Source organism: Malurus melanocephalus, unplaced genomic scaffold (genome assembly GCF_030028575.1).
Source record: "Malurus melanocephalus ecotype Western Australia unplaced genomic scaffold, MMel_1.1 scaffold_768, whole genome shotgun sequence".
Taxonomy (NCBI): Eukaryota; Metazoa; Chordata; class Aves; order Passeriformes; family Maluridae; genus Malurus; species Malurus melanocephalus.
Genome location: NW_026624000.1, coordinates 49,099 through 74,145, shown reverse-complemented (window position 1 = coordinate 74,145; position 25,047 = coordinate 49,099). Strand labels below are relative to the sequence as shown.

General features: G+C 39.9%; 1 protein-coding gene across 1 annotated transcript in view; it reads left to right on the top strand.

Moving 5' to 3' along the window:
- MPPED2 (metallophosphoesterase domain containing 2) overlaps positions 1-18,706 on the top strand; it is a 94,028-nt gene extending 75,322 nt beyond the window's left edge. The window contains exons 5-7 of the mRNA XM_057384999.1: positions 11,707-11,822; positions 14,506-14,619; positions 17,287-18,706. Coding sequence (XP_057240982.1) covers positions 11,707-11,822; positions 14,506-14,619; positions 17,287-17,405 — 349 coding nt within the window. The 3' untranslated portion in view covers positions 17,406-18,706. The remainder of the gene's footprint in view (positions 1-11,706; positions 11,823-14,505; positions 14,620-17,286) is intronic.
- Positions 18,707-25,047: the final 6,341 nt, after the last annotated feature.

Here is a 25,047-nt window from a genome sequence, read left to right as displayed (position 1 = left end):
GCAGTCCCAAATTTTTGTGCAATTCCATTTGCTAATGGTGAACCGACTTTAGTGTTTTTAACACCACTGCCACTGAGAAATGTAAAACCATTAAGATTTTACGCATCAACATTTATTTTTCTTGCAGCTGTGAAAGCAGACATCTAAAGCTCTAAAAGGTTCATTTCATTCCAGTTGTAGTACTGCTGGATTTAAGAGAAGGATCCAGACAATGGAGAAAAGAAAAGGATAATTCACGATGAGGATATTTGCAGCCAAAACCACTTTTTCTTTTACTTTTTCAGCAAGAAAAATTTTGACTTAGCTGGGGACTTGCATGCCCTTTTAATGTCCGAGGTTCCCCTTTGGCAACAAATTTCCTTTCAGCTGCTTAAACCTTTTTGGGGGCTTTGCTAGGGGTGTGATTCCATGTGCTTTATCCTGAAAGAGTATCTTCCTGCAGCTCTCTATTTAGAAGGCTATTTAATGTTAGCTCTCTATTCATTTGGAAATAATGGTGTTGGGGGGGAAAAATAATTAAAATGGCTTCAGAAAGTGGTTAATTATAAAGCCTACCATGGCCTGAAGTATAAAATACWCTGCAGACTGAGAAATCATGTAGGGGTGCATTACTAAAATAATTAATTTAAAATTTTACATATATCACCCACACAGCAAATGCCTTGGCTGCTGCTAAAATGAGTTCAGTGCCCTTCAAAAACTGAGCATCTCTTATATCTCCCACTCACTCCCTTTTAGGCATCCCTGTTTTCTTCTTTACTCTGGGCATGCATTTGGCATTAAGAACATCAATTCTGGAGAAAAGCTTTGGGCAAGAAATGTGTTTATTTTGGCATTATCCCTGTGTTTGGTGTGGCCAGGGTGGGTTGAACTCAAGGTGTGCACAGACCCAACCTCTGCCTGTGCTGAGCTTCCTGCAGCTCCTGCATGGATCTTGTTTTTTTTTTTTTTAATGGATCATGTTTTTTTAAAATTTGCTTTTTAAGAATGTGTTTGTCGAGGTTTGGAATGCTGGCTAAAAGCCAGGCACTCACAACACCTGCTTATTCACTCTTCTTCACTACTATACTGGGTAGAGAAGAGCAAAGGGGAAAAAAAAACTAAGAAAAAGGTTCATGAGTTGAGATAAGGAGTGGGGAGGAAATACTTGATGGACAAAATAAGCACTGCTTAAATTATTAAGTGAATTTATTACTAACAAAGTTAGAAGAGGAGAATGAGAAATAAAATACAACTTTCAGAGACACTAAGAGGTGCACAGACCCAACCTGTGCCTGTGCTGAGCTTCCTGCATGGATCTGGCTCAGACAGATAGGAGTTAAATACTGCAAAAGGAGTTAAATACTGCAAAGCCTCACCTTTAAATGCAGAAAAACAGCTGCTGGGTTTTGGTATCTGAGGGCAAGGGGTAGTTTGGTTTGGGTTTGGGTTTTTTTTTTTAATTTGCTTTTGAAGAATGTGTCCTGTACAGGCTCAGGGTCCGTGCTCACACTCAGCCCGTACCTGTTCTCCTGTCAATCCCATTTGTGGCTGGTGCAGTTCCTGACACCCAGTGCTTTATCAAACACAGCTGCCTGGCACCTATTACCACTGATCTCRGCATTGCTAATAAACAGCAACATCAAGGCCATATTTTCTGGTTCCTGTCAGAGCKCTCCTTTCCTGGGTGAAATAAAAGTCCCATTAACATGCTCCTCCTCATCGGCTCTGACAGTTTGATTAATTAGGCCCCCTCTTTAGATGACCTCTGCACTGACACAACAAGGAGGTGAATATAGAATGAATAGTTTGCCCACRTAATGGCCTAGTGCAAGTTTCAGATTTTTATCAGATCAGACTCAAGTCCAGGGCTTGTGTTAAACCCCCAGTGTACAGCAATATATGGCTGTGGGTTATGAACCACAGGCTTTATAGCATGCTTAAAGAATTAAAMCCAAACCAATCCTGGCCATCCTGATATATTGACTTCTTCTCTAAGAATTAATCTTTCCTTTACTCTCTTGGCCATACAATACAAATCTAATTCATTTACATTATCAAATAAAATGACCTTTTGTTTTCAAAGGATTTTTTATTGCCAGAAAATACAGTATGTTAACTCTGTGGTTATTCAGCCTCCCATAAAATACTAATGTAAAGCCATTATTCTAGTGCCACTCTATTTAAATGTCAGTCTGGCTTTCTATTAAAAACCACCAGTTCATAGGCTGGTAACTCATCAGTAAAAAATTTACTTCAGCTGAGAACTCRTAATATGAGCTCACAACTTTTCTTTGAGTGCATCTTAAAAAAAAAAAATACAAGTGTGTATTATCCCAAGGGATGAATATGTAATTGTGAAACCACAGCATGGCCAGAGCACCTCTCCTGTGGAGACAATCTGAGAGTAGGCAATTCCTAAAGTCTGGAATGTGGTCACTGAGAAACTCATCTTCCAGATATCATTTTTCTGCTGTTTGCCTCCACCTCATTATGCTCCATTAACACTTTTGAGAGGAATTAGATGTTGTGTGTAGCTTCAGAGAGATGTGGGGATCAAATTCTCTCTCCCTCAAGGTGAGAACTGGGATGAGCATGAATGATATTTTGTTGATCAGGTGATGTAACTGGCACAGATGTAAAAGTTCTGCTGCATTGGCTTCTAATCATTCTATTATTAGAAATATTATTCTATTCATATTTTTTTTTTCACCAGAATAGTCAGATTAATTCTCATTCAGTCTGTGGTGATCTGCATCTCCCACAAACCTCGTTGAAAGGACAACACGAAGGTGGGGGAGCTTAAAATGAAGCRTTGTGTAAACAACCCCATTGTAATCAGAGTTCCTTGTTTAATCTTAAAGGCAACAAAAATGACCCACTGCTTAAACACATCCTTCAAAATAATTTAATCCATTTACCTCTGTGATGCCCCATGCCCTCTCCAGTCTTTTCAKCTGCTTCTTTTTTTGTGACCCTTCTGTTTTTCCCTCAGTCTCYTCTGTCATTTTTTCCCCTTTGTGCTCATCTGTTGATCAAGTAACTGCATTACTTTAATTGATTTGCTGAATTGGCTCGTACATAAGGCAGCTCCTCCAGGTAATAACCTGGAAATGTTCCCTCACATTACTGTGGCCATGCTTGAGTGCTGCAGCACTTGAAATTCTCGTTGGTTTGGGAGTGCATTGCACCATTTGTGTTGTTTTTCAGTTTCCCTGATACAAGCAGAGCAGCAGGGAGTAAATATGTAAATAAATTTATATTATACATTTATATATATATATACACACACAAGTGAAGACATTGTATGCATCAGGTAAAAATCAGGTATAGGGTTTTTTTTTTATGTGTGAACTTTGTTTGCATTCAGGTCTCCTGAGGCTTGCTGAGCTGAGAAGGAGGTGTGATACTCATTTTTAGGATCCATGATCATCCCTTTCCCTGGATGACTTTACAGAAAAAGTTTCTTGGGTGACAGAATTTGGCAGATAAGTTAGCAGTGTTTTTTGATGAAGGCTGGACAGGAGTTGGTAACTTTCCCTTCCTGCAGACTCCAAAGCAGGATCACAGTTTTCAGAAAAAGGTGAAATTTTGATTATGCCAGATGTAAAATTTCTCCATGAAGCAAGGCAGGGCTGTAATAAATGAAGAAAATGAACCAAATTTGCATYGCTTTTAAATAAATGACATTTCCTAAAACTTCTAATTAAACAGTAAACCAGAACTGTGGCTYAAGATCCAGCCATAATATTTTATCCTGTACCTAAATGCCAGCTATGTGTTGTGACACTGAGCTTGGTTTTTATCTGGTTAGTGAGGGAAAGCAACTTTACAACTTTACATCCAATTTCAAGAATAAGCTGGAACGGAAGGTAGCACAGACTTCAGACAAACAAGAAATGCTGGGAGTATCCTGTGACCTAATTATAACTAAGTGTTTCCATTCTTTTCTGTAAATATTCAGAAGATTACATTGCAAGTTCCTGCAGTTAAATATTGTGGGTTCTGTGTGTCTGGGAATACGTGTGATGCTTGTTTGGTTTTCCTATCAGGCATTCTGGAAAGTTTCAGTCTCTTACTGAGGAATGCTGGCCAGCATTTTRAGCAAAATATAAATAAAAATAGTAGTGGTATTTATAGATAAACCATCTGGCAAGAAGCAAACTCAGTGTCTAATTTTAAATAATTTTAGTTAATAATAATTGAATTATTGGTAAAGACTAATGGTGAAAATCGTGGGGGGCAGAATTCTGTGTCTAGCATCTGATKCCCTTTGTTCAAGTTACTTAAGAACATATTCTGGCAAATTTATCCTCAGGTTAGCCAGTCTAATTCTAYACAGTACCTCTATAAAGTGCTCTGTCTAGACTGCTCTGACCCTAAATTATTTATTACTTTGTAAAGCACTTGAAAGAGGTTTTGAAAGCCTTCAAGTTCCTGTGATTGTGACGTAAATTTCTCAGGGTTGTTTTTTTTTTAAATTCATTTTTCAGAAACAACAAACTTCTCTGTTAACTCTGGATATTAGAACGGGAAAAGCAAGGGCAACTAAGACATCCAGAGCATAAAAACACAAAGATCCCAAACCTTTTCTTCTTGATGTTACGTGCTAGAGCACACTGCATAAAAATGTGGATCTGGAATTCCTCTGATCAATAATAATTAATTAATGGCAATAATTAATGAACAAGCTATCACGTCTGCTGACCCACATAGCCTTGTGGAGGAACTACAGAGACTCTATCAGTGCTAAAGAATGCTGTTTTAAGGAGCATTTCAAATAATTAAATAYCTACAGGCTGTTTTTCTTAGGAGCAAGAACCAAAGTCACTAATAGGACAGGTTGACATACCTACTTTAGAATGTTTTATTTGTTGTACTAACTGACATTTCTTCCCTAATTCACTGAAATGTAGCTTATTTTTTTTAAAGCAGATATCTTTCCATTAATATTTTCCAAATGCTGCTTTTACAAATATAAAAAAAAATATTCAACAGAAACTACTGGATGTAATTAGACCTGTTCAGATTTTGCTTTTTTACATGTCAAACACACAGACTACCCCAGTGGATTGAAAATATGCACCATTAAGTGTGTGTTSGGGGAGAGGTCTCTACTTTTTTTATTTTTTTCTTTACTTTTTTTTTATTTTTATTGCTCTACTTTAATGTGTGTTGTCATCACAGAAGCAGGGCTGCTACTAAAAGCCTCTTCCAGACTGACCTGAGGTGGAAGCTTTGTCATTTTACATTTCCTGCACAGATAATAAGAGGAACGTAGAAAATAAATTTAAGATATGGTGCAGCTAGCATACTATGATCACGTTTGCTATGAGAAATCAAACATCCAAGCATCATTCTTTAACAGGCACAGTTGTTGTGCAAAATTGAACCAAAATTGTAGACAGCTGGTTTTTTTTTTTTTGTTTTGTTTTGTTGGGTTGGGTGGTGGTTTTTTTTGGTTTTGCTTGTTTTTTTTGTGGGTTTTGTTTGAGTTTTTTTCTGGGGGGTGGATTATTTTTTTTGTTTCCTCTTTCCCCTGGCACATCCCTCAGATTAAGACAGTGTGCTTAATGTATGGATCCATTTGGGGCTGGTCCCAACTTAAACCAGGTCCATCTTTCAACTATATGCAGCACAAAAAAATGTAAGGTCTAATACTTGCTTCTGTTAGTAGGCCTTTGTAATTCTGTTCTTTTTAAAAAGTAGAATGAAATGAGCCCTTGAGTCAAGTTTGAATTATTTTCATATTTTTGGGATATTAAAATATCTCCCAGATCTCATTAAGTAAAGCCCTAAATAAAATAATTGCAATACAGTTAGGGATTGGAAAGCCTCAGAAGGTTTGSAGGAAATTTCCTCTTTGATGAGCAATTCAGATGCTTAAGCAAAGGTTGTCTGGATCATAAAATTGAGAAATTCATCTACCCCTTTCCTCTCCTTTCCAGTATCCACTGCTTTCCTGGTGGTGTCCCCTCCTCTGCTTCATCGTGTTTTTTCCCCCTGATGTCCTCAGTGTTTTTTGATCCTCCATGACATTACTGGTGTTTCATCCTCCTGCCTGCTCCTTTGCTCTCAAGTTCTTAAACCTTAAAATTTCTTTTTTTTTATTATGACATTACTGGTGTTTCATCCTCCTGCCTGCTCCTTTGCTCTCAAGTTCTTAAACCTTAAAATTTCTTTTTTTTTATTTTTATTTTCATTGTTTCTTTACTCAATTTCTTCTGGGGTTTTTTTTTTTGTTGTTTTTTTGTGGGTTTTTTTGTTGGGTTTTTTTAAATTTATTTATTTTTTATTTTTTAAATTTTATTAAAACACATCTTCCCCACAGATGAGTTTTCTTCAATACTGACCATGGCATTCTGGTATTGTTAACAAAAAACACATGAACTAAATGGACAATCCCCTGCCAGWAAGGATCACTGATTGTTCCAGATGCCAGTGGTTGGTGTGGASTGTTGGAGAGTGGAAATAAGTGAAATATATCCACTTATRTAGTATMTATAACTATATATATACTATATAAKAGGTAGCAGGCTTTAGATTTGGGGCCCAGAGCTCAATTGTCAACAACAGCTGGCACAGCCTGGAGGCAGCAAGGACAGAGATGTGCAGGCACTGAGAGAGGAAAAATGCAGRAGGGAATTCTTTCCATGTGCCCTTTTCCAGCTCTATGGATGGCCAAAGTTGCACTTTTTCCTGTTTTGTGCCATAATCTGGTCCAGATCAGCACATCCATGGGATGTGATGTATGGCAGCACGACAGGTCCGGGATTTTTATTTTCTTTCTGTCTGACAGGAGTTTAAACTAAAGCCTGCACTGAGCAGTTTGTACAGTGTGAGGTAGAAATTGAGAAAGGACTCGGTGTAGGGATACTCCAGGTCTGAAGCTTCTCATTGTGAAGAATTGCTTCCCAAGGAAAAGGCTCTTTCCCTCTAAACATTCTGGATGATGGGGGGGTTGTGCTCTCAAATGTTTTCTCATTTAGATAACCAGCATTTAGGGGTTATAGACTAACTTAGAGAGAGAGAAAAACTGCAAAACAAAACCAATCAAAACAACCAGCAGCCGTTTCAGCAGGTTTCAGGTTTTTCTAACRCTGTGAAAACAGCAGAACTGTGTTTTAGAAGGAGGTACACACAGAAACYGGCTGACATAATTGCAGCACTGATAATTCACTTTCCTGAGAGCTTCAGCTGTTCAAAGATGCAGGGTAAGCAAAATCCCAAAGAACCAGCCTCTGTGATGCTTCCTCCAGTTGTTTATTATTATTCTCACTATCTAAACAGGACACTGAGGCACAGCAGGTAAATGCTGGTGGCAATGACATTCAGCTCGAGCCCCCAGGCTGTGCCTCTCACTGATGGCACAGCGCTGCATATAATGAGCACATTTAGGAAACAATTTAGCCTTTACCATTTCCTCCTGGTTGTTGCATTATGAAAAAGCATTTGAATTTTCGCTATAAAAAGGAGCTTCACTGAAAAAAAAAGTACTTTTGTAGTACTGAAGTGTCAGAGCCTTTACAGAAACTAATTCATTAAAATTAAAATTCATTAAAATTCACTCTGGGCTTTGGTCTGTGCTGCTCCCCTGCAGCTTTCCCTGGGTGGGACAGACTTTTTGGGGATGGGTTTGTGGGACAGTCCCAGAATTGAGRAAGTCAGGAATGCACATCCATCCATGTCCTGTGCCACCATTCTTGTTCTGCTGCTGGAACTGTCTCCCTCCCTCCTGAGCCAGCTCTGTGTTTGAATGCTGATGAAAATAGATTTAATTATTGTTATTGGTTGTGTGGAAGTGCTTCCTGCTGGGATACCTTATAGACACTCCCTCTGCTGTTATCCTGTGGAGGGGACAGACTGAGATTTTTGCCTCCTGTGCACTKTACTCATTGGATTAAGGATAAAATTGAAGCTTTCCTAAAAGACTGGGTTGCCTTAAAAATGAATGAATATTTGGGATTAAAGACCCATGAGATAATTTATTTTTTTTTAATCCTGTTTAGAAGTAACTATTGAAGTAAATGGATTTACTGGCAGAGTTAGGAGCAAGATCTGAATCTAGAAGGTCTCATTGTMCATTTACCTTTTGAATTGTTGAACTCTGAGGATCAGGTAATTAAATTCATGAGCCAGAGAAGAGATGAAAGTAGGTTGTATGAGTTAGCATCTTTKAAAAGCGTTAAAGTTCCAGAAGGAGTTGACATTTCTGTGTTCCCTGGATGAACTTGGCTGTGGCCTCGTGTCTCTGTTTCCTCATGTGCTGCTTCTGAGGTGGATGCACCGAGGAACAGTTGGGATTTTGTGTCAGGAAATGGTGCTCCATCACTGTGCTTTTGTTGTGGGTTGATTTGGGTTTGTTTGGGGTTTTTTTTAATGTATTAGTAAAATAATAAAGCCATACAGTGCTTACTTGGGAAAAGAGAGGTTCTCTGCTGATCCCCTGCTGAAGGTGCAGCTCTGTGCTGTTCAAAGCAGATGGATTTGTGTGTCCTGTCTGGGGGCTCTCCTGTAAAAGGAGGATGAGCCTTGTTGGGAAGAGCTCAATTCCCTCTCCCCCTGGCATTATGTCAAGTCCTGTCTGCATCCCTTGCAGCATGAGGTGTGAAGATAATTTGCAGCCTCCTGCACGAGCATTCATTTAATTGCAGAAAATCAAAATGCCAGGTGGAGGGGGATCTGTGGGGATTCCAGTGCGGGATTGAAGAATTGAGGAGAGGAAGGATGGGCCAGGTGTCTGCCTTCTGTAAGAATATTCCCTGTGTCACATCTGTGCCAGCACAGTGTTGAGTCAGGCTTTGCAGTCAGGCTTTGCAGTCAGGCTTTGCAGGGCCGAGCTGTCAGCTAAGCCAGGCTCAGGGATCACAGTTCTGCCTCTCTGGTGGCACTCAGGGATGCTGTGAAGCCAGGCATGGCTCTGGGGCTCAATTAGGCTCTCCTGACACGCTGGGTATCAGGTACGAGGACGTGTTCTGGTCCATCAAACACAAAATGACAAAATCATTTGGAATCTCCTGTTGCTGATCCCTGTGGGTTTTCCATCCTGGCCGTGTTACTCAACAGCCAGCAAGCTAGACTTGAAAATGAAGCTTCAGGAATTAACTGATATCTTTTACTTCGAAATCCATAGGAAAAAGAATTAGGTCAGACTGAAATATTGCTACTAATGACTAAGTAGCCTTTATTAATTATTTGCAATTGATTGCAACTTGCCACAAGTGGGCACATGTGCTTTTACCCTTCTGATTCTCTCTTTCACTTTTAGAGTTAGACCAGTGCAACCAAAGTTCATTATAGATGAATATATATTTTTTTCTTAGATAGGAAGTGGTTTCTCACGGTAAATGATCGGCGTGAAAATACATTGCAGAAGGCACCTAACTCCGTGCACARTTTTTTTCTTGTAAATGATTTAGAAGTTGAGAGTGGCTCTATTTAGCTCTTATTTGTGCAAAAGTGAGCTAACTAACATGAGTAAAATATCCCTGTCTGATCTCCCTTGCTAAGACTTTACCTGCCTGCAGCCTAAATCTGTAATCCAGGTGTTCTTCCAGCTAAACCTGCTCTTCTCTTTGATTTATCCATTTTATATGAAAATCTTTAGTATATTAAATAAGTACTTGACCATCTCATTTTTTAATTTTTTTTTTGTGCACATGCTGCATAATGAGGAAGGTTTCTCAAAAGTTTTCTTGCAAGTGGATTCCCGTGTGGCTCCTGTTAGTCACAGCTAATTAAAGGGGTTGGTGAATAAAGAATATATCTGARCTCAGGTTCCCCTCCTCCTCCTCTTTCCACAGTGCTTCAGAAGAAAATAGAATAAAAAATCCTGCAGACAAATCCAGGTTTTTTCTGTGGTGGCAGTCTCCAAAGAGCTCCAGAGAAATCGCAGATGTGGTTTCATGTTTCAGGTTTAACTATGTTGTAATAACTACAGTCTTATCTGCAGGAGAAATGCAAGTGGGGAAAGAATCATTAATTGACAGTGAAAAGTTTGACCCGAGCTCTGTGTGTTTATTTGTTTTAAGCAGCTGAATGTTTAGCCGAGAGATATTTTAACTTCTGACTGCAGCCTGGAAGGTTACAATAATCTCTATAGGTCAAAACCTAGGAATGTTACAGGAAAGGAAATTTAGATACAYGTCTCAGGAAGGCCAATCCTAGAAAAGCAGAAATTCTTGTGGTTTAGTGAAAGCCAAGACACAACCCTCAGTTTCATTTCAGCTGCACTGACCTAACTTTAGGAAAGGATTTTTGGTGTTTGGGTGGGTGCAGAGCTTTGGGAGCTGTGATGAGGAGCCCACAGCTCACATCAAATGTTTGACTAACTCTAATTTTCCTATCTTTTGTTGCTGTTCATTCAGGAAGTCTGCTGCCTTGAATGAGTTCCTGTGTGTGTGTAGTTGAGGTATTATTCAGCAGGACTACATGGGATATGTCTATTATTTGTCACAAAGGCACCGGTGACCTTCCTGCCCCTATATTAGCAGCGCCTGCTGTTTTTCCATACTGCCGATTGGCAGGAATGCACACCATCCATAAAAATGGCTGGAATCCTCATTGGTCAAATTACTGTCTCAGGAAAACAAAATGCTTTCATTATTACAAAAAAAAAAAATTAAAAAAAATTAGGAGGTAATCTCAGCAGGACGTTCGCACTTTAATGCATGTTTGAGGCTGGAAAAATGAATAATTTAGCAGGAAGAGGAGGCAGATTACATAATGATATTACATAGGACTAATGATCTCTGGTTTTAACAGGTTATGGGTGTTTTTAAGGTTGGTTTGTGGTTGTCCCCCTCCCCCCCTCCCTTCCGATTTTTGTTTTCTGTTTTCAAAACTGCAGTACACAGAAGACTTCAGGAGTAGCTTGAACTTTCAGAAATACAGCTAGGGCTAGGACAGGAATATGCTACCTAGAAAACAAAGTGTAAAATTGTTGCCTAAGYTCTAGGAAGCACACCCATGGATGAAAGTTCTTTAAATCAGTGCAATACTAAGAGCTGTATAAAAGGTTGTAAATAACAAGTGTAAATATTCCAGTATCTCTCCAGAACAATTGTTTTTGGGTACCTATCTGATCAGGAAAGTTTATTGTCATATACCTGTGTCAGAATTATTAATTTTGGCTGTTATACATTGAAAAAGTACTCCAAGAAAGTGTCCTTGTCATGGCTACACACTTGGGTTGGTGGATAAAGCAAAACAAGGCTGTGGCATGGTGGAGAACACTGAGGGTATTGGTTTTCCTTAAGAAATACTGATTGTTACTTATTACTAATAATTTCCTTAAGAAATACTGACAAATACTAATACTGAATTTTGAATAATAAAATCTCTTTGAAAAGCCACTGTGAGGCTGAACATTGTGTGATGGAGATCTCTAGGAAACTCAGGAGCTCCAAACCAAGTTTATGTGACTGTTCTGGTGTTAAAAATGCTGAAAGGAGCAAGTTGGAGTTTAGTAAAATTCTAGTGAGTAAATGCCCCCAGGGCTGAATGCTCTTGAAGTACAAAAATAACATCAGACATCAATCTAAATTCAAATGTATACTTTAACATATGCATGTATTTGAATCAGTGTGTTTTAGAGGCATTCCCTTCAAAAAATGCCGTCTGCAAGGCATCTCTGAAGCACAGAAATTGTTTTAATTCAGAAAAAAAWTAGAGAATGGAAGAGATTTTTGTTTTACACTGATGTGGTTTGTCTTATTTTCCCCAAAGGACACCATGGTTTAATGGATGGGGCTTTAATCTACCCAGAGGTCAGTCTTTGCTAGACAAGTGGAACCTTATTCCTGAGGGAATTGATATTCTAATGACACATGGACCTCCCCTTGGTAAGTGAAACAAAAGTTCTGTGTGATTTTTTTGCATGAGAATTTTACTTTCAAAATAAGSAAAATCAATAATGCTATAAACTATRCTGTAATTGCACCCAWACTCAAAACTATGGATTCRAAAACTTTTTTGAAAGAAATGAAAATGATGATTAGCCTTAGCTGATCTGTTGAGYTTCCTTAAAAAACTTGAATTTTTTATTAAGTTCAAGCTAGGGAAGATCAAATATCTGACTCCATAACCATTATAGTTTGACATTTTRTTTAAGAATAGTATTCCTCTGACAAAGTTTCCAATCCCATATGATTTTTTAGAGAATGACTAAAACTTCTGAAACCTTTTCTCACTACAATGTCACGTTATTTGAAAGTTTGAGAGCAGCAGTCAGGAGTTTGGAACTGTGTAGTCACATATTCTCCTTGATAATGTCCTTGTAAACTCAGAATATGTAAGAATAGTTTTAAAGGTATTAATTGGCGTGTGAAAAACTCATGAAGGAATAAAATCATGTTCTTAGATAATTGTTCCTTACTTGATCTAATGACAGGTGAGCACCAGCCTATGAATGCATAATCTGTTTCTTCATTAGGCAGCTGAARTTTCTCATTTAGTTGAATTTTGCTTGTCTTGTCAATATGAGTCACTCACCAATCCCCATTTTAACTCTTAAGATCTAAACTAAGTTTTGACAGTCTCAAAAAGAGGCAGGAACACTTAATTTTGGCATTTCTGAGGTCATTAAGGCCTACCCTAAAACCATTTGGAAAACCCCACCATCCTTTCTCCACCCTCCAGTAGCATCACAAATAATTTACTGCTTTTCTTTAAGACACAYGTGGCAAACAGCTTGGGACTGTATTTTATAAAATATTTCAGTTGGGTTTACAACAGCTGAGTATATTTTATAAATATGGGTTTACAGCAGCTGGGTTTACAATGAGTGAGCCTTTTCTAAATAGGAATTAGCAGGATGAGGAAGTGTGGCAGTCTCTTCATTACCCTTACTGTGAGTAGACTGATTTTGTCAGGGTTTTAGGGAGCTCTTGCAATCTGAGAGGTCAGATCACACTGTCACAGGCAGTCACTGAGTCACAGTCACTTGCTCCATTCATGACAGTGAATATAGTAAAATCTTTAAAATCTTCTCAGAATTGCTTTGTGCCATTATAAACCAGCATTTTSAGTGCTCCCAGGCTGGCTCAGTGCTCTCATGGAGCTTTCTGATGATTGTGGAGTCAGGGATTAATGCATGCTTATGTTTTGTACCACAATTAAGTTCAGAGTCAGCAATCTAAGCAAAGCTAGGGAAAAAAAAAAACAAGTCCAGAAAGTTTTTGACCAATGCACTTCCTGCTCTTTTTATATCCTGGTTAGTTTTTTAATACTATTGGAGAATGCTGTAAAATGATCAGCAAATTTCCTTTAACTTTTCTGGTGCTGCTGTGCTAAAGCAGTGACACAGCATCCCCTGACAGCAGAGCCACCAGATATTTCAAACCTTGAATATCCCTGAATCGCTTCATTTTCCCCAAGAAGCAAAAAAAAACCCACAAGTGTGTTTGTAATGTTTCATGGGTGCTGTTTGAAATGGGCTGCTCGTCCATGTGCTTTGAATGGGGTTCATGCAGAAATACTGTGAGGCTGCAGACACTAATGAGTGCTTTAATTGAATAAGCGTGCTTAAATTCTGTGTTTGATGGAGATAATGAAGTTCAATTTCCAAAGGTTGGCACTGTATCTTAACTACATTAGGTGTTAATACTGTTAACACACATTAGGTGTTAATACTGTGCCTAAAACGAGGGGCCCTAGGGCTCAGCTTGCATGGTAATATTGACAAAATACTGCTTTTTAAATAAATCTTAACTTGTTTGCTTATTAATATTAAGGGAGGTAGAGCTGTGACTGGACTCTTTGTTCATTCTAAAATGTAGCCAAGTTCATGTCACAGAATGTTTTTGCTACCTGGGATTAACTTGGCACAGGCTGTAATTTTGCTAAAGTCAGGAGAACGGTGCTGCAGTTGGATGTGGCTCCCAATTTCCCTTTCCCTGCCTCTTGTTCACCTTGCCCTGCTGATCCTTTTCCCTGCCAGGCAGCAGAGTCCTTAAGGTGTCAGGTTTTGTACATTTTTCCCTATTATCCCTAGGACCAAGTGTCATTGGTTTGTTGGGAGCTGCTCTGTTTGAGGTTGGTGATGTTGGCTCAGAAATAACCTGATGCTTGCAGACCACAGTCCTCTGGAACTTATAGGAGTTTGTATTTTAAATCTTTGGGGTGGCAGCAGCAGCACCAAGTCGCAGCTCAGCTCATCTTCTTGAGCTGTTTTCATTTCTTGGGAAGCTGGCTGCTCTGAGAGCCAGGGGAAAGGGAAGAAAAATCTGCTGCAGTGCCAGGAATAAATGTCCTGGGGTTTCAAGGTGGAAGATGAGTTTAAACCTGTAGCTTAAAAAAAAAAAAAAACAAATCTAAGAAAACATTAATGCAGATGGAGGGAGGAAATCTTAAGGAAGACAAAGTGACAGTGAAACATTTCTTAAAAGCCATTKTGTGCTTTAATGGAGAGGTTATGACTAGGGATAATGTAATAAACCCTCTGTGAATGATGACTTCCTGAAAGGCTACGTGAAACCTCACCTGAATAGGGAAAATTAACAGTATTGATTGCATTTTTGCCTTCAGGTTTTCGAGACTGGGTTCCAAAGGAGCTGCAGAGAGTGGGCTGTGTGGAGCTGTTGAACACAGTGCAGAGGCGAGTAAGACCCAAACTCCATGTCTTTGGTGGSATCCATGAAGGTAAGGAGCAGTAATACTCCCTGCTTCATCTCACATTTCAAAAAACACATTTTGGTGGTGTATTGCAATGGATAATGGCATATTGGATTAATATGGGAGTTCAGGGAAGTGGTTGCATGCGCAGCACTTTGTAAATTTATTCCGGAATTAAAACAGACTGTTTCAGGAATGTGTGCTACATTTAGCCACCTACATCTTTCACTGTGCAAAGGTTGTTCTACACAGGTTATTTGAAAGCAATTCAAATTTTGACAAACTTGGTTAGAGAAACAGATGAGATTCCCMACACTTGCAAGCCAAAATGAAAATTATCCCCATTACTCTGAGCGCAGAAGCTAAGAAAGGTGCTAGAGAAAAAAAAAAAAAAGAAAATGCAAAGACAACTTGCTGTCTCTGCTCACCTCCCTCAGGGTATGAGGAGCAGCAAAAAGGAGGGCATCTTGAGTCAGGCATCAGGGGGAGATGCTGCCAAAACTCCCTGTGCATGCTTGTCTAAAAGCACCCTGTAATGCAAACTCTGTGTGTTCCCCTCCAGGAATCTCGTTTTTTAGAGGAGATATTCCCCCTCTGTCTGTGTCAGGACAGGCAGAATGTGAGGCTTCAGAAACAGTGAGCTCTGTGGCAGTGGAAGAGACTGAGAGGTTAAATACATTCTGGAGATACTTAAATATTTAATACTATTTTSTAGCTTTCATGTGGCTGAGAGACAAACACTAGGAGTTCTGCCTGAGAGAGAGTGTAAGACTCGGTGACCCTGGAAATCAAAATTACACATTAAATGTTTTATGTTCTCCCCCCCTGGAGATTTCTCCATTGTCTCTAGCTAGGTTCTCCATAGGCCCAAAGATTTCGAGGATTTTATAAAAGAAAAATAAAAAAAGGACAGCTTTCTCTGCTAGTGGTGTTGGTTTTTCTGAAGCCCTTGTGACTCGGTGTGATGTTTTTCATGCCTGGCATCTGTAAATAAAGGGTTTATACTGGGAATGCTGACACGACCTTATGTACAGAGGCATAAATAACTGTTCTTTCATGCACCCAGGAAGGGATTGGGTATTTTGTACAAATATTAGCTCTTGCATATTAAAAATAAATGAGTATAGCAAGACTTCCAGCCAAAATGTGTAAATGGTGTTCAGCCTTTGTAGGCACGTTAGGTGGTGAAACTTGTGGTTGTAACAACATTAAGTAGTGGGAAGGAGGGTGTCTGGATGTACAAGGCCATTATATGAGAAAGCACCAAGGAGCCATGTGCTGCCTTTAAATCTCCTAGAAAAGGTGGCAGCACATTTTAAAAGCAACCATCCAAATAAATTCTCACAAGAATACCAACAAAAAGTTAAAATCCTTTGTAATACTTACTCAAAGGACATAGGAATGGCTTGTTTCAGTGCAGGAAGAAATAATATAATGTTAAGAGCATTATCTTACGTGCAATTAATTGTTATCCAACTCCAGCTGAGATGAATGTGCACCATATTCCCTTGAACAACAGAGGCTGTACACACATGTTGGTGATGCAGGTTTTTTCCCCTGGCTGATAAGCAAAACAGCCACAAACAACTTTTTTTTCCCACCATGAGATGATCTAAATCCAAATTGCCAGCCTAAATAAACAAAGTAATGCAGGTGGACAGTGCAGCAATTCTGAAGTGATTATTCTTTCTGATAGGCRCTGTGGGTAGCTGTATTTATCTCAGCTTTCAGACAGCAGTGATCTGCACTGTTTCATAATGGTTTAAAAGAAAAACATCTTTCCTCTGTGGGTTTGCAATGGGAATCTCTCTTCTGTATGAAACTCTGGGAGTTTTTTTCTTCAATTATGTTTTTTTTAGTACATTTGGGGCCGGATACTTCCTAGATGTTTTCAAGCTTCTTTATTAGCTTTTTGTGGATGTGAACTAAAAACACGTGCACTTTTATAATTTTTTTTTAAGTGTATATATAAATTAAGTAATGGAGTCATGAATGGTTTGGATTGGAACGGACTTTAAGGATCATCTCATTCCAAACCCTCTGCCATGGCCAGGGACACCTCCCACTAGACCAGGGTGCTCCAAAGCCTGGGTTTAAACACCTCAGGGTTGGTTGGGGCAGACACAGCTTCCCTGGGCAGCCTCAACACGTGCCTGTGTGTGTTTTTAATCTGCTGATGAGTTCCTGAGGTTTCAGAAGCCAGGGTGAACCCCAGCCTGTGTGTATTTTTAACCTGCTGATGAGTTCCTGAGGTTTCAGAGGCCAGGGTGAACCCCAGTTTGGCAGTGCTGGGATGAGGAACTGAGTGATAAGGGCTAGCACAGGTCATTGCTCAGAGAGGGGGTGTTTAGGCTAAACCAAAGTTACTTCTAAATCTTTTGCTTGTGAATGGTCTTTATCTCCTGACAGACATGACAGGCGTGCAAACTATAGCTCACTAATTAATTAATTAGAAAAAGAACACGTGTGGTTTGTGTTTCTGCCACACCCATTTGCGACAGAGGATTTTCCGGCGGTAAAAAGAGTTTGTACTAATTTTTGTTAACCCAAAAGCACCCGCTCYTCAAACAGAGCATCTTTTCCACTCCAGCCTTTGTTGCAGCTCTCAAGAGCTGGTACCCATTCTGCCATTTTTTATTTGGTTTTGTTGCCAAGCTTTGCTCCCCCAGCAGCTTTTTTTGGTTATCCCTGCAGGTTATGGAATCATGACGGACGGTTACACCACCTACATCAACGCCTCCACGTGCACCGTCAGCTTCCAACCCACCAACCCACCCATCATCTTCGACCTCCCCACCCCTCAAGGATCCTGAAGCACTACTGCACCTTGGGAACTGGGCAAGGTCTAGAAACTGCCGTTTTCTAATGACAAAACCCACATTCATTTATGTGTTTATTTCAAAATAGGGGCTAGGGTGGGGATTCTGGGGACAACCGTGGGGGTTTTTGTTCCTGGGTGGGGTTTGGGGCTTTTTTTTTATTATTATTTGTAAATTGCTGGTGCAAAAGAAACGAGAAGAAAAGTTAGAGGTTGTGCTTTTTGGAAATGCAGCATTCATTTTGAATTGATAAAGCATTGTGAATTTGTAAAATGAATTTTGTTTTTCAATAAATTTGCCATTGTAAATTGTTATAGTGTTCTCAAAAGGACAGCCAAGCTTTCTTTTAATAAGTGAGAGACCTTATTTTAATATTATATTATAAGCTAAAAAATAGGCAGCATTTAAAAACACCCAAATTTGCACAACTTATGTTATTGTCGGGGTTTTTTTAAGTGTCTTCTTTTCCCCTAGGTTTAAATGTTAGCTTTTTATCTCCATTTATATCAACTTTTTTAGTAGCACAAACAATGTTTTGGGGTCCATTTACCTCTTGATATGTGTGCATATACTTAAACTTGTTTCTATTCATGGTAGAATGCAGCAAGGGGAGAATAGACTTCTCAGTTGTTTGTCTCTACCTGCTTTATAAAGACTGATCTAGATAGCCACAGCCTGTATGTGATGTCTACCTTCTGTTGTTTCTTTTTTAAATTATTTTAGCTTTAAAGGACTGGGGGTGAAAGCTGCAAAAAGCAGGTATTTCATGCAGTAAAAAAAAAAAAAAATGTAAATGCGGACTCCTTTTAAATATGAATTTATATATATATGTATTTTTTGTGCATTATAACTAAGCTAGGATTTAATATTGCCAGTATAGCATCTGCAAAATTATGCTGTACAGCACATCTAAATTATGAAGGATGTGACACATTTTTCCAAGTGCTCAAGGCCTTCAAGAGCCCGAGTTAAATCTTTGTTGTAGTTCAGGCATGTATAGAGTCAAATGGATACAATCAAGCCTAAATAAAATAAGGCTTAGTTGTCCTTTATATTTAAATATTCTTCTTGTCTTTTTTATTTCCTTTTTCTTATTTTGCACTGTGTGTAAATGCAATCTCACTAGCACAAAATATTGTTGCAGATAGTTATTTCTGTTCCACCACTGTAAATGCTATTGAGCTTTGTTCTGTTTTATGTTACCTTGTTCATGGAATTTAGAAAAGCAGCTGTTTCTTTAAATTTATTGTGATATTATATCTAGCGGCCTTTATATGCAAATAAAATTGCAAGATTTTTAAATGTGTGGTTGAAGGGATTTTTTTTTGGTGGGTGTTTAATGGTTTGAACAATTTTGAGGAGCCATGATAAAGGTAAGCAAGAAGTTTTCTATTTCCCAATAAATTTCTATTGCAGACCATTCATCAGATGTCAGCTGGGTCGATAAAACRCTCACTTTCCCTTCCCTTCCTCTGCCATCCATCCTTTCAGACAGAAGGGATTTTGTTTTTAGGTGCTGAGGTTCAGAGTGACCAAGTTAGTGGCGTTCAGCCTTGCAGGACACTATTCCAAGTGACAGGAGGCAGAATTGATCAGGCAGTCACCTTTGCACTTCCTCTCTTGGTCATTAGCACTAAGCTGCAGGTGTCTTATGCTCATCCACTCTGGGTTAAGAAATGCATAGTCAATAAGTGAAATACATCACTTTTTATGTGGCTCTGTGTCAGTTTTGTGGCTACAGCAAAGTCACAGGGGAGCGTGGTTCCGTGTGTGCCAGTGGAATGACAAACCTGCTGGGATTGCTGCATACACTTGTATAGATAATAACAGACTTGTGCCAAAATTGGAGTTGTGGCTGCAAAAATCTAGCTTCAAACAGGAGGAAATAAGGCAGAGTTTTCATTAACCTGCATCTTTCATTACTGCATCTGCAGTCAYGTTCACAAGACGTGGAGAGGGACAGAAAATCCCCATTTGCCTTGGCAGGTTGGGAACTTTTGACATTATTTTRATAACAAAGGTTATGGACAAACAAATTCAAGGCTCTTAGAGCAGAGTACAACTTGGAGGGCAACTGTGTGCATTTTGGTGCAACGTGCATGACACACCTCTGTGGAGCTGGCTGAAATCTTCACATTTATAAGGCTGCTATACCAAAGTCTTTTTGGGGGAAGAAGCTGCTGCTCTYCTCAAATCTAGTTCTTCTGCATGTGGAATTTCTTGTCAGGTTTCCACTCTTTAATGACACCTGCCTTGCTTTCCTTGCAGTGCTGCTTATTTTGAACCAAAGGCAGAAAGGTCACCAAATATCAGCTCTGACTTTTGGAGCCTGCCTTGGGTAAGACTGGTCTGGAGAAGAAAGTTTGGAGCAGGCTCTGCAATGAATTATAAACTGGTGCCTGTAGCCATARATGTCCTAAAGGTGTGAAACTTTTGGGTTCAGCTCTTTGCCACGTGGGTTTTTGGCTGTGAAGTGCACCAAGTGTGTTACTGAGTGGTTCTGCAGTGGGATACCAGGCCTGGATTTGTAACAACAGGCTAAAGTTTTCTCCTTCCTTCAGACACACATCAAGGATTGTCACTGCTTTGGCATCAGTTGGTGCTGAGTGCAGCTGTTAATKTGCACGAGTAAATCTTCTGTGCTTTCTAACCTTTATTGGCATTTTTTTCTTCTCAGGTTCTTCACCTAGCTGGTGGTTTAGCACTGAGCTTGTTCTCCTCCATGCCAGGATATTTTAAAGTTTTATTCCCCCAGTTTTTTTTTTGTCATTTCAGAAATTATCTATTTTCCTCTTCTGAGGAGGCTGTCATTTCATCTAGCAGCAATTACAAAAAAAAAAGCCAGGAAAATATTAGTAGTTTGGCATTTTTCCTTTTTGTATTCCTCAGAGATTTTCAAATGTATAGGTGTGTGTGCTGTCACAGGGAGGTGATTTTCCTGTKCTGGATGTTAGCCATATCTGACAATCAGGGTAACTGGGACACGGTGTGGTTTGAGGAAATTTGATTTCACAGGGAGRCAAAAGTGTCTGATTAATCTGCTTCTGTTCAAGGATCTTTCAGCACTAAAAGTGGCTCAGTAGATGTATGCAGAACAAACCTTGGGTAATAAGTCTTTCTTTGGGGTCTGCTCCAAGCCCATTGAACTCACCAGTTTTTCCATTGACTTCAGCTGGCTCTGGATCAGCCACCTGATATCCCTCTGGATTTTCTGTTGCTGATCCTTCAAGCTGGAGGAGATGGTCCTTGGTTAACATGCCAAAAACTCGTGGCAGGAAGAGGAACCCACCCCTTGCAAGTGCAGAATCTCCCYGAGTGATTGATTAAGAGCAGCTCAGTCCATTAACCTTTCCTCCTTTGGGATCAGTCCTTGATAAGGCTGGGARCAGTCAAGGCCTCCAGCAGGGGAGGGCTGTGCATCAGGATGCTCCCCAGAGGTGATTGCTTCCCAATTCTCCCTGMATAGTGAATTTAGTGAATTCAGCAGACCTCGGGGTCAAGCATTTATTAGGCTAAGAGACTGTCAAATCAATCCAGTCTACTCCAGGYGAGTTCTACCAGGAGAATGGGTTTTGCCAAGACTCTGTCTAAGGAATAGATTGATGGCTGACTCCTGGTTGAAKCTGCTCTTCTCTTTTCCATTTTCCRTGAATCAGAGTTTTTCCCCTCACTGACACCAATATTTTCTCCTTAGACAAAGTTTATTAAGGAAACTCATGGAAACTACCTGTAATTTAARTCACAGGGAGAGTTCCAAACTCTGTAGTCCTTCCATTCTGTGTTACATTGACCTTAGGGCTTTCTCTGAGACCTTGCTTTTTTACCACGTGTGTTTGAATTATGTTTCTGGTATTTTCTCTCCCTCATCCCCCTTCTTTTTGGCTTGATATTCTCCAGCAGTTATAGGCAGGCAGGGATGCTAATTTTCTCTGCCTGACATCMTAGCTGTAAAGAGAAATGCATTGTAAAAGCAGTGTATTTTCTTCCCTTTATTCTAATCCCAACTTCCTTGCAGATTCCTCCTTTGCAGTAACCAGGCTGTTGTGCACTGTCATCAGCTAATTTCCTATAAATACTCAGATAAAATCATGTTATGATCAGGATACATCTCATTTTGTTTCACCTCTTGTTTTCCTCAGGTTCTGTACTTGTTGATGATACAATAGAATCAGAGTAGTGCTTTTTTTCTCCTGGGCAGCATTTCTCTGCAATCCTTACAAAACAGTTCAGGTTTTATTTTGTAACTAAGGTTTGCATTTGTGAAAGGAGGTGTGATGAAGATCTGGACCTGAGTTTAGGATAACTGAATGAACATTCATTCCTTCCTCAAACAGTGGGCAGCACTCTCCAGGTAGATGTCAGTGGTGCTTTGGATTTGTCAGCTTTAAGAACTGAGCAGCTGGRACTGCAAAACCCTAAGGAGTTTAGATAAACAGCAACATATTCAAAAAAGTATGCTAGAAAGCACAAATTGAAAGCACAAAATAAAAAGATTTAGTCTTCCTCAACTGGCATTAAGCTGTGTTTTTGTATTACCACTACTGTTGGAAGTGTCTCAGAAGTGCCAGTCTGTTGCCAAGGGCCCTCAGTTACTAAAGGAGCAGCACCACAAATGTGAGGTTCCTGTGTGCTCTGCTCAAGCATTTTCAACATTCATTGTCATGTGAGGACTTCAGCAAAATATTTTCTCTTTTCTGGTGAGTTACTGCAACTGGAGGAAGAATGTAAATTTTCTTTTTTATGAGCACTATCAGATTCTTTAAGAGGCCTGAAGCAGGTACAAAAACTGCWTTATTGTGAGATACAAACTGCAGCTCTGTCAGTAACCCTCCAGTGTTATTGGATTTGTGTTAGGAGGTRTCTGGAGAATTTTGGAGAGGGCATGTTTGAGCATCATATTGACACCACAAGGCTTGAGCCCAGCCCTGGTTGGGAGAGGGGCAGTTCCTAAGAGGAGCTAAATTGCATTGATTAAGGTCTCCTAATCAACAGAATGACTTCTTGTGCAGAGTGCTATTGAATTTTCTGTAGACTTGAARCTACAGAATGCATAGGCTTATTCATAATCAATTGTACTCAGYATAAAACTTTGAAATCCAAGAGCTGGATCAGCTTATAATGGAATTCAGGTRGTTTATTTTTATTTGTGATTTGTGTTTCTGTTACCAAATTGAGGCCAGATTTGCAGATGTGTTTGGGTTACCAGTAACATGCTAGGCTTGAATACTTACTGAATGCAGAAGCATGTTAAAAAACATTATTTTTGTAGTTTTGTAGTGTGTCTCATGTGAAATATCTTACCTGTTCTAAGATTTCTCTGGAGCTACTGTAATTATCAATTAGATTTGAGCACAGTGGACAGTCACAGATAAAATTTACAGTTAGTGTAATGCCCTACAGCAAACTAAAAGCTGGAGCTCTCAGTTACACTCCAGGAACACAAAAACTTTCTTGACTTTGTCGGTCAGAGAGTCCCTTTGCTGTGCAGCCTGAGTCAAACAAGAACCAGGAAAGCAAAAAGCCAATATCTATGCTGTTTTTACTGTTAGAGCTGCTGCAGGACAAAGATCAAGCTGAGCAGCCACAGCTCCACCAGTGGCCTGTAGCCAAACTAGGGATGGAATCCTTATTTTGTGATCCCCTTTTTTGCTGCTGTTCAGTTCCTCACAGCTTTTTATTTAGGAAGAACATACAGTGAGAATGAACAGCTTCCTAATCTTGGCTTGGAGAAACAAAAGAACTTGAAAAGCTCAACAAAAGATTTCATATTAAAATACACATTTGAACCAATGATAACCAATGAATACCARAAAGGGCATTTGAGAGGCAAACTGGATTTCCAGGCTAAAGAACACAGGCCAGACTTATGGCAAATGTTAGACAAACAGCATTTTATGACTTGTTTACTGTAATCTTCCTTCTTAAGGGTGTGCCAAAATGCCAGGATAGGAGCAGTTCCAAGACCATCCCACCCCAGATTTATTTTCATTTGGAGGGGGGAGGTGGAGTGCTTGAAGGTTTTTTTCTTTGTGTGTGTGGAGTWGTTCCCAAGGCACTATTCCTCAATAGGAAGTCAAGCTCTTTGTTAAAATCCTAATCCCAATTTACTGGGATTTTTGTTCAGACCAGCCATTTGTACATATTGTACAGTATTTTTTTTTTCCTGAAACTGCATTTTGATATATTTTGTCCGCAGCTTAAAGCCAAGCTCCAACAATGGGGGCAGGCACACGGTGTGGTTGCTCTGATGATTTAGAGTTTGCTGGCTTTTATATGGAACAAGAGGAAAGCTGGGCTGGTGTCAGCAGTCATTACCTTCTGTCTGTGATGTGCTTTCCCCACACAGTGGCACTTGAGAGGCTGCTTTGTAACCACGTTACTATGAAAACAGACTTTTCTGAGGAACAAATTATCCATTCCCAGCTCACTGACCATATGCAGATAACCCCAGCTGTATCCCTGCCTTCCACTGTGTCATTTACAGACCTGAATATTTGTATAAATGCCAATTAAGCTGCGGTAGCATTATTTGTCACAGAAAGCTYGGCCACATGATAAAAATACCTGAGTTTTTTGTTGCCAGACGGTTTGAAGAGGACTTTTTGCTGCAATAAATCAGCCTGGCGTGGTTACAGAATTGTAGGATGCAGTTTGAGCCTTCCTGAGGATCTGGTTTGGTGAAGTTGGTGACACTCGTGTGTGTCAGGGATGTGAAACCACCTACAAAACAGAGGCACTTCCATTGGACAGAACTAAAAAAAGCTCAGGGCAATGGAAGGAATACTGGAAGTGTGTCAAAAGTGTGTCTAAAACACGAGGTTAACTCCCTCCTCCGAGCACACCTTCAAACAAGAACAGCTTGCCTGAAGTAAGGCTGACCCTCAGCAAAGTGCAGCTCTGATTTTAGAAATCACTGTGCAGCACAATGCATGTGCCTGTGAATCATCTGAATCATCCTGCACACTGGCTGGTGGCGTGTTCAGCTCCTGAAATGGCTCTGTAAAAATCCCTGCCCCCTGGAAATGGCTCTGTAAAATTCCCTGCCCCCTGGAAAAGGCTCTGTAAAATTCCCTGCCCCCTGGAAATGGCTCTGTAAAATTCCCTGCCCCCTGGAAATGGCTCTGTAAAATTCCCTGCCCCCTGGAAATGGCTCTGTAAAATTCCCTGGCCCCTGGAAATCAGTTTGTGTCCATGCTGCTGTGACAAGGGGCTGGTCAGACCTGCAGCACGGGGTACCTGTGTTGCCTTGAAAGGGCAGTTTTTAATAATGACACAGACACGGTTAAGGGGATAAAAAGGGTTTTACCTCGGGATTTGGGATTCCCAAATTGATGGCAGAATGCACACACGTGTACAGCACGGGTACAAGTTTATAGGTTTCAGGAATTAGCATATCTAGCTAAGATTCCCCAATAAGAAACTTCACAAATGCAGTAATGTCCCCCTGTTCTAATGAATCCCCCCCAGATGAGGCCAGAGCCCAGTTTACACAAGATATTCTGGACAGAAGGCTTCACCCAAGGCTGAGCTCGGGTTTAAGATAGCACAGGGCACACTGAGCCCTTCCTCAGGATGTTTGGTCTCTCTGCCCAGCAGAACTCCTAAACTAAGCTGGAATATCAAGCTCCAGGAATTA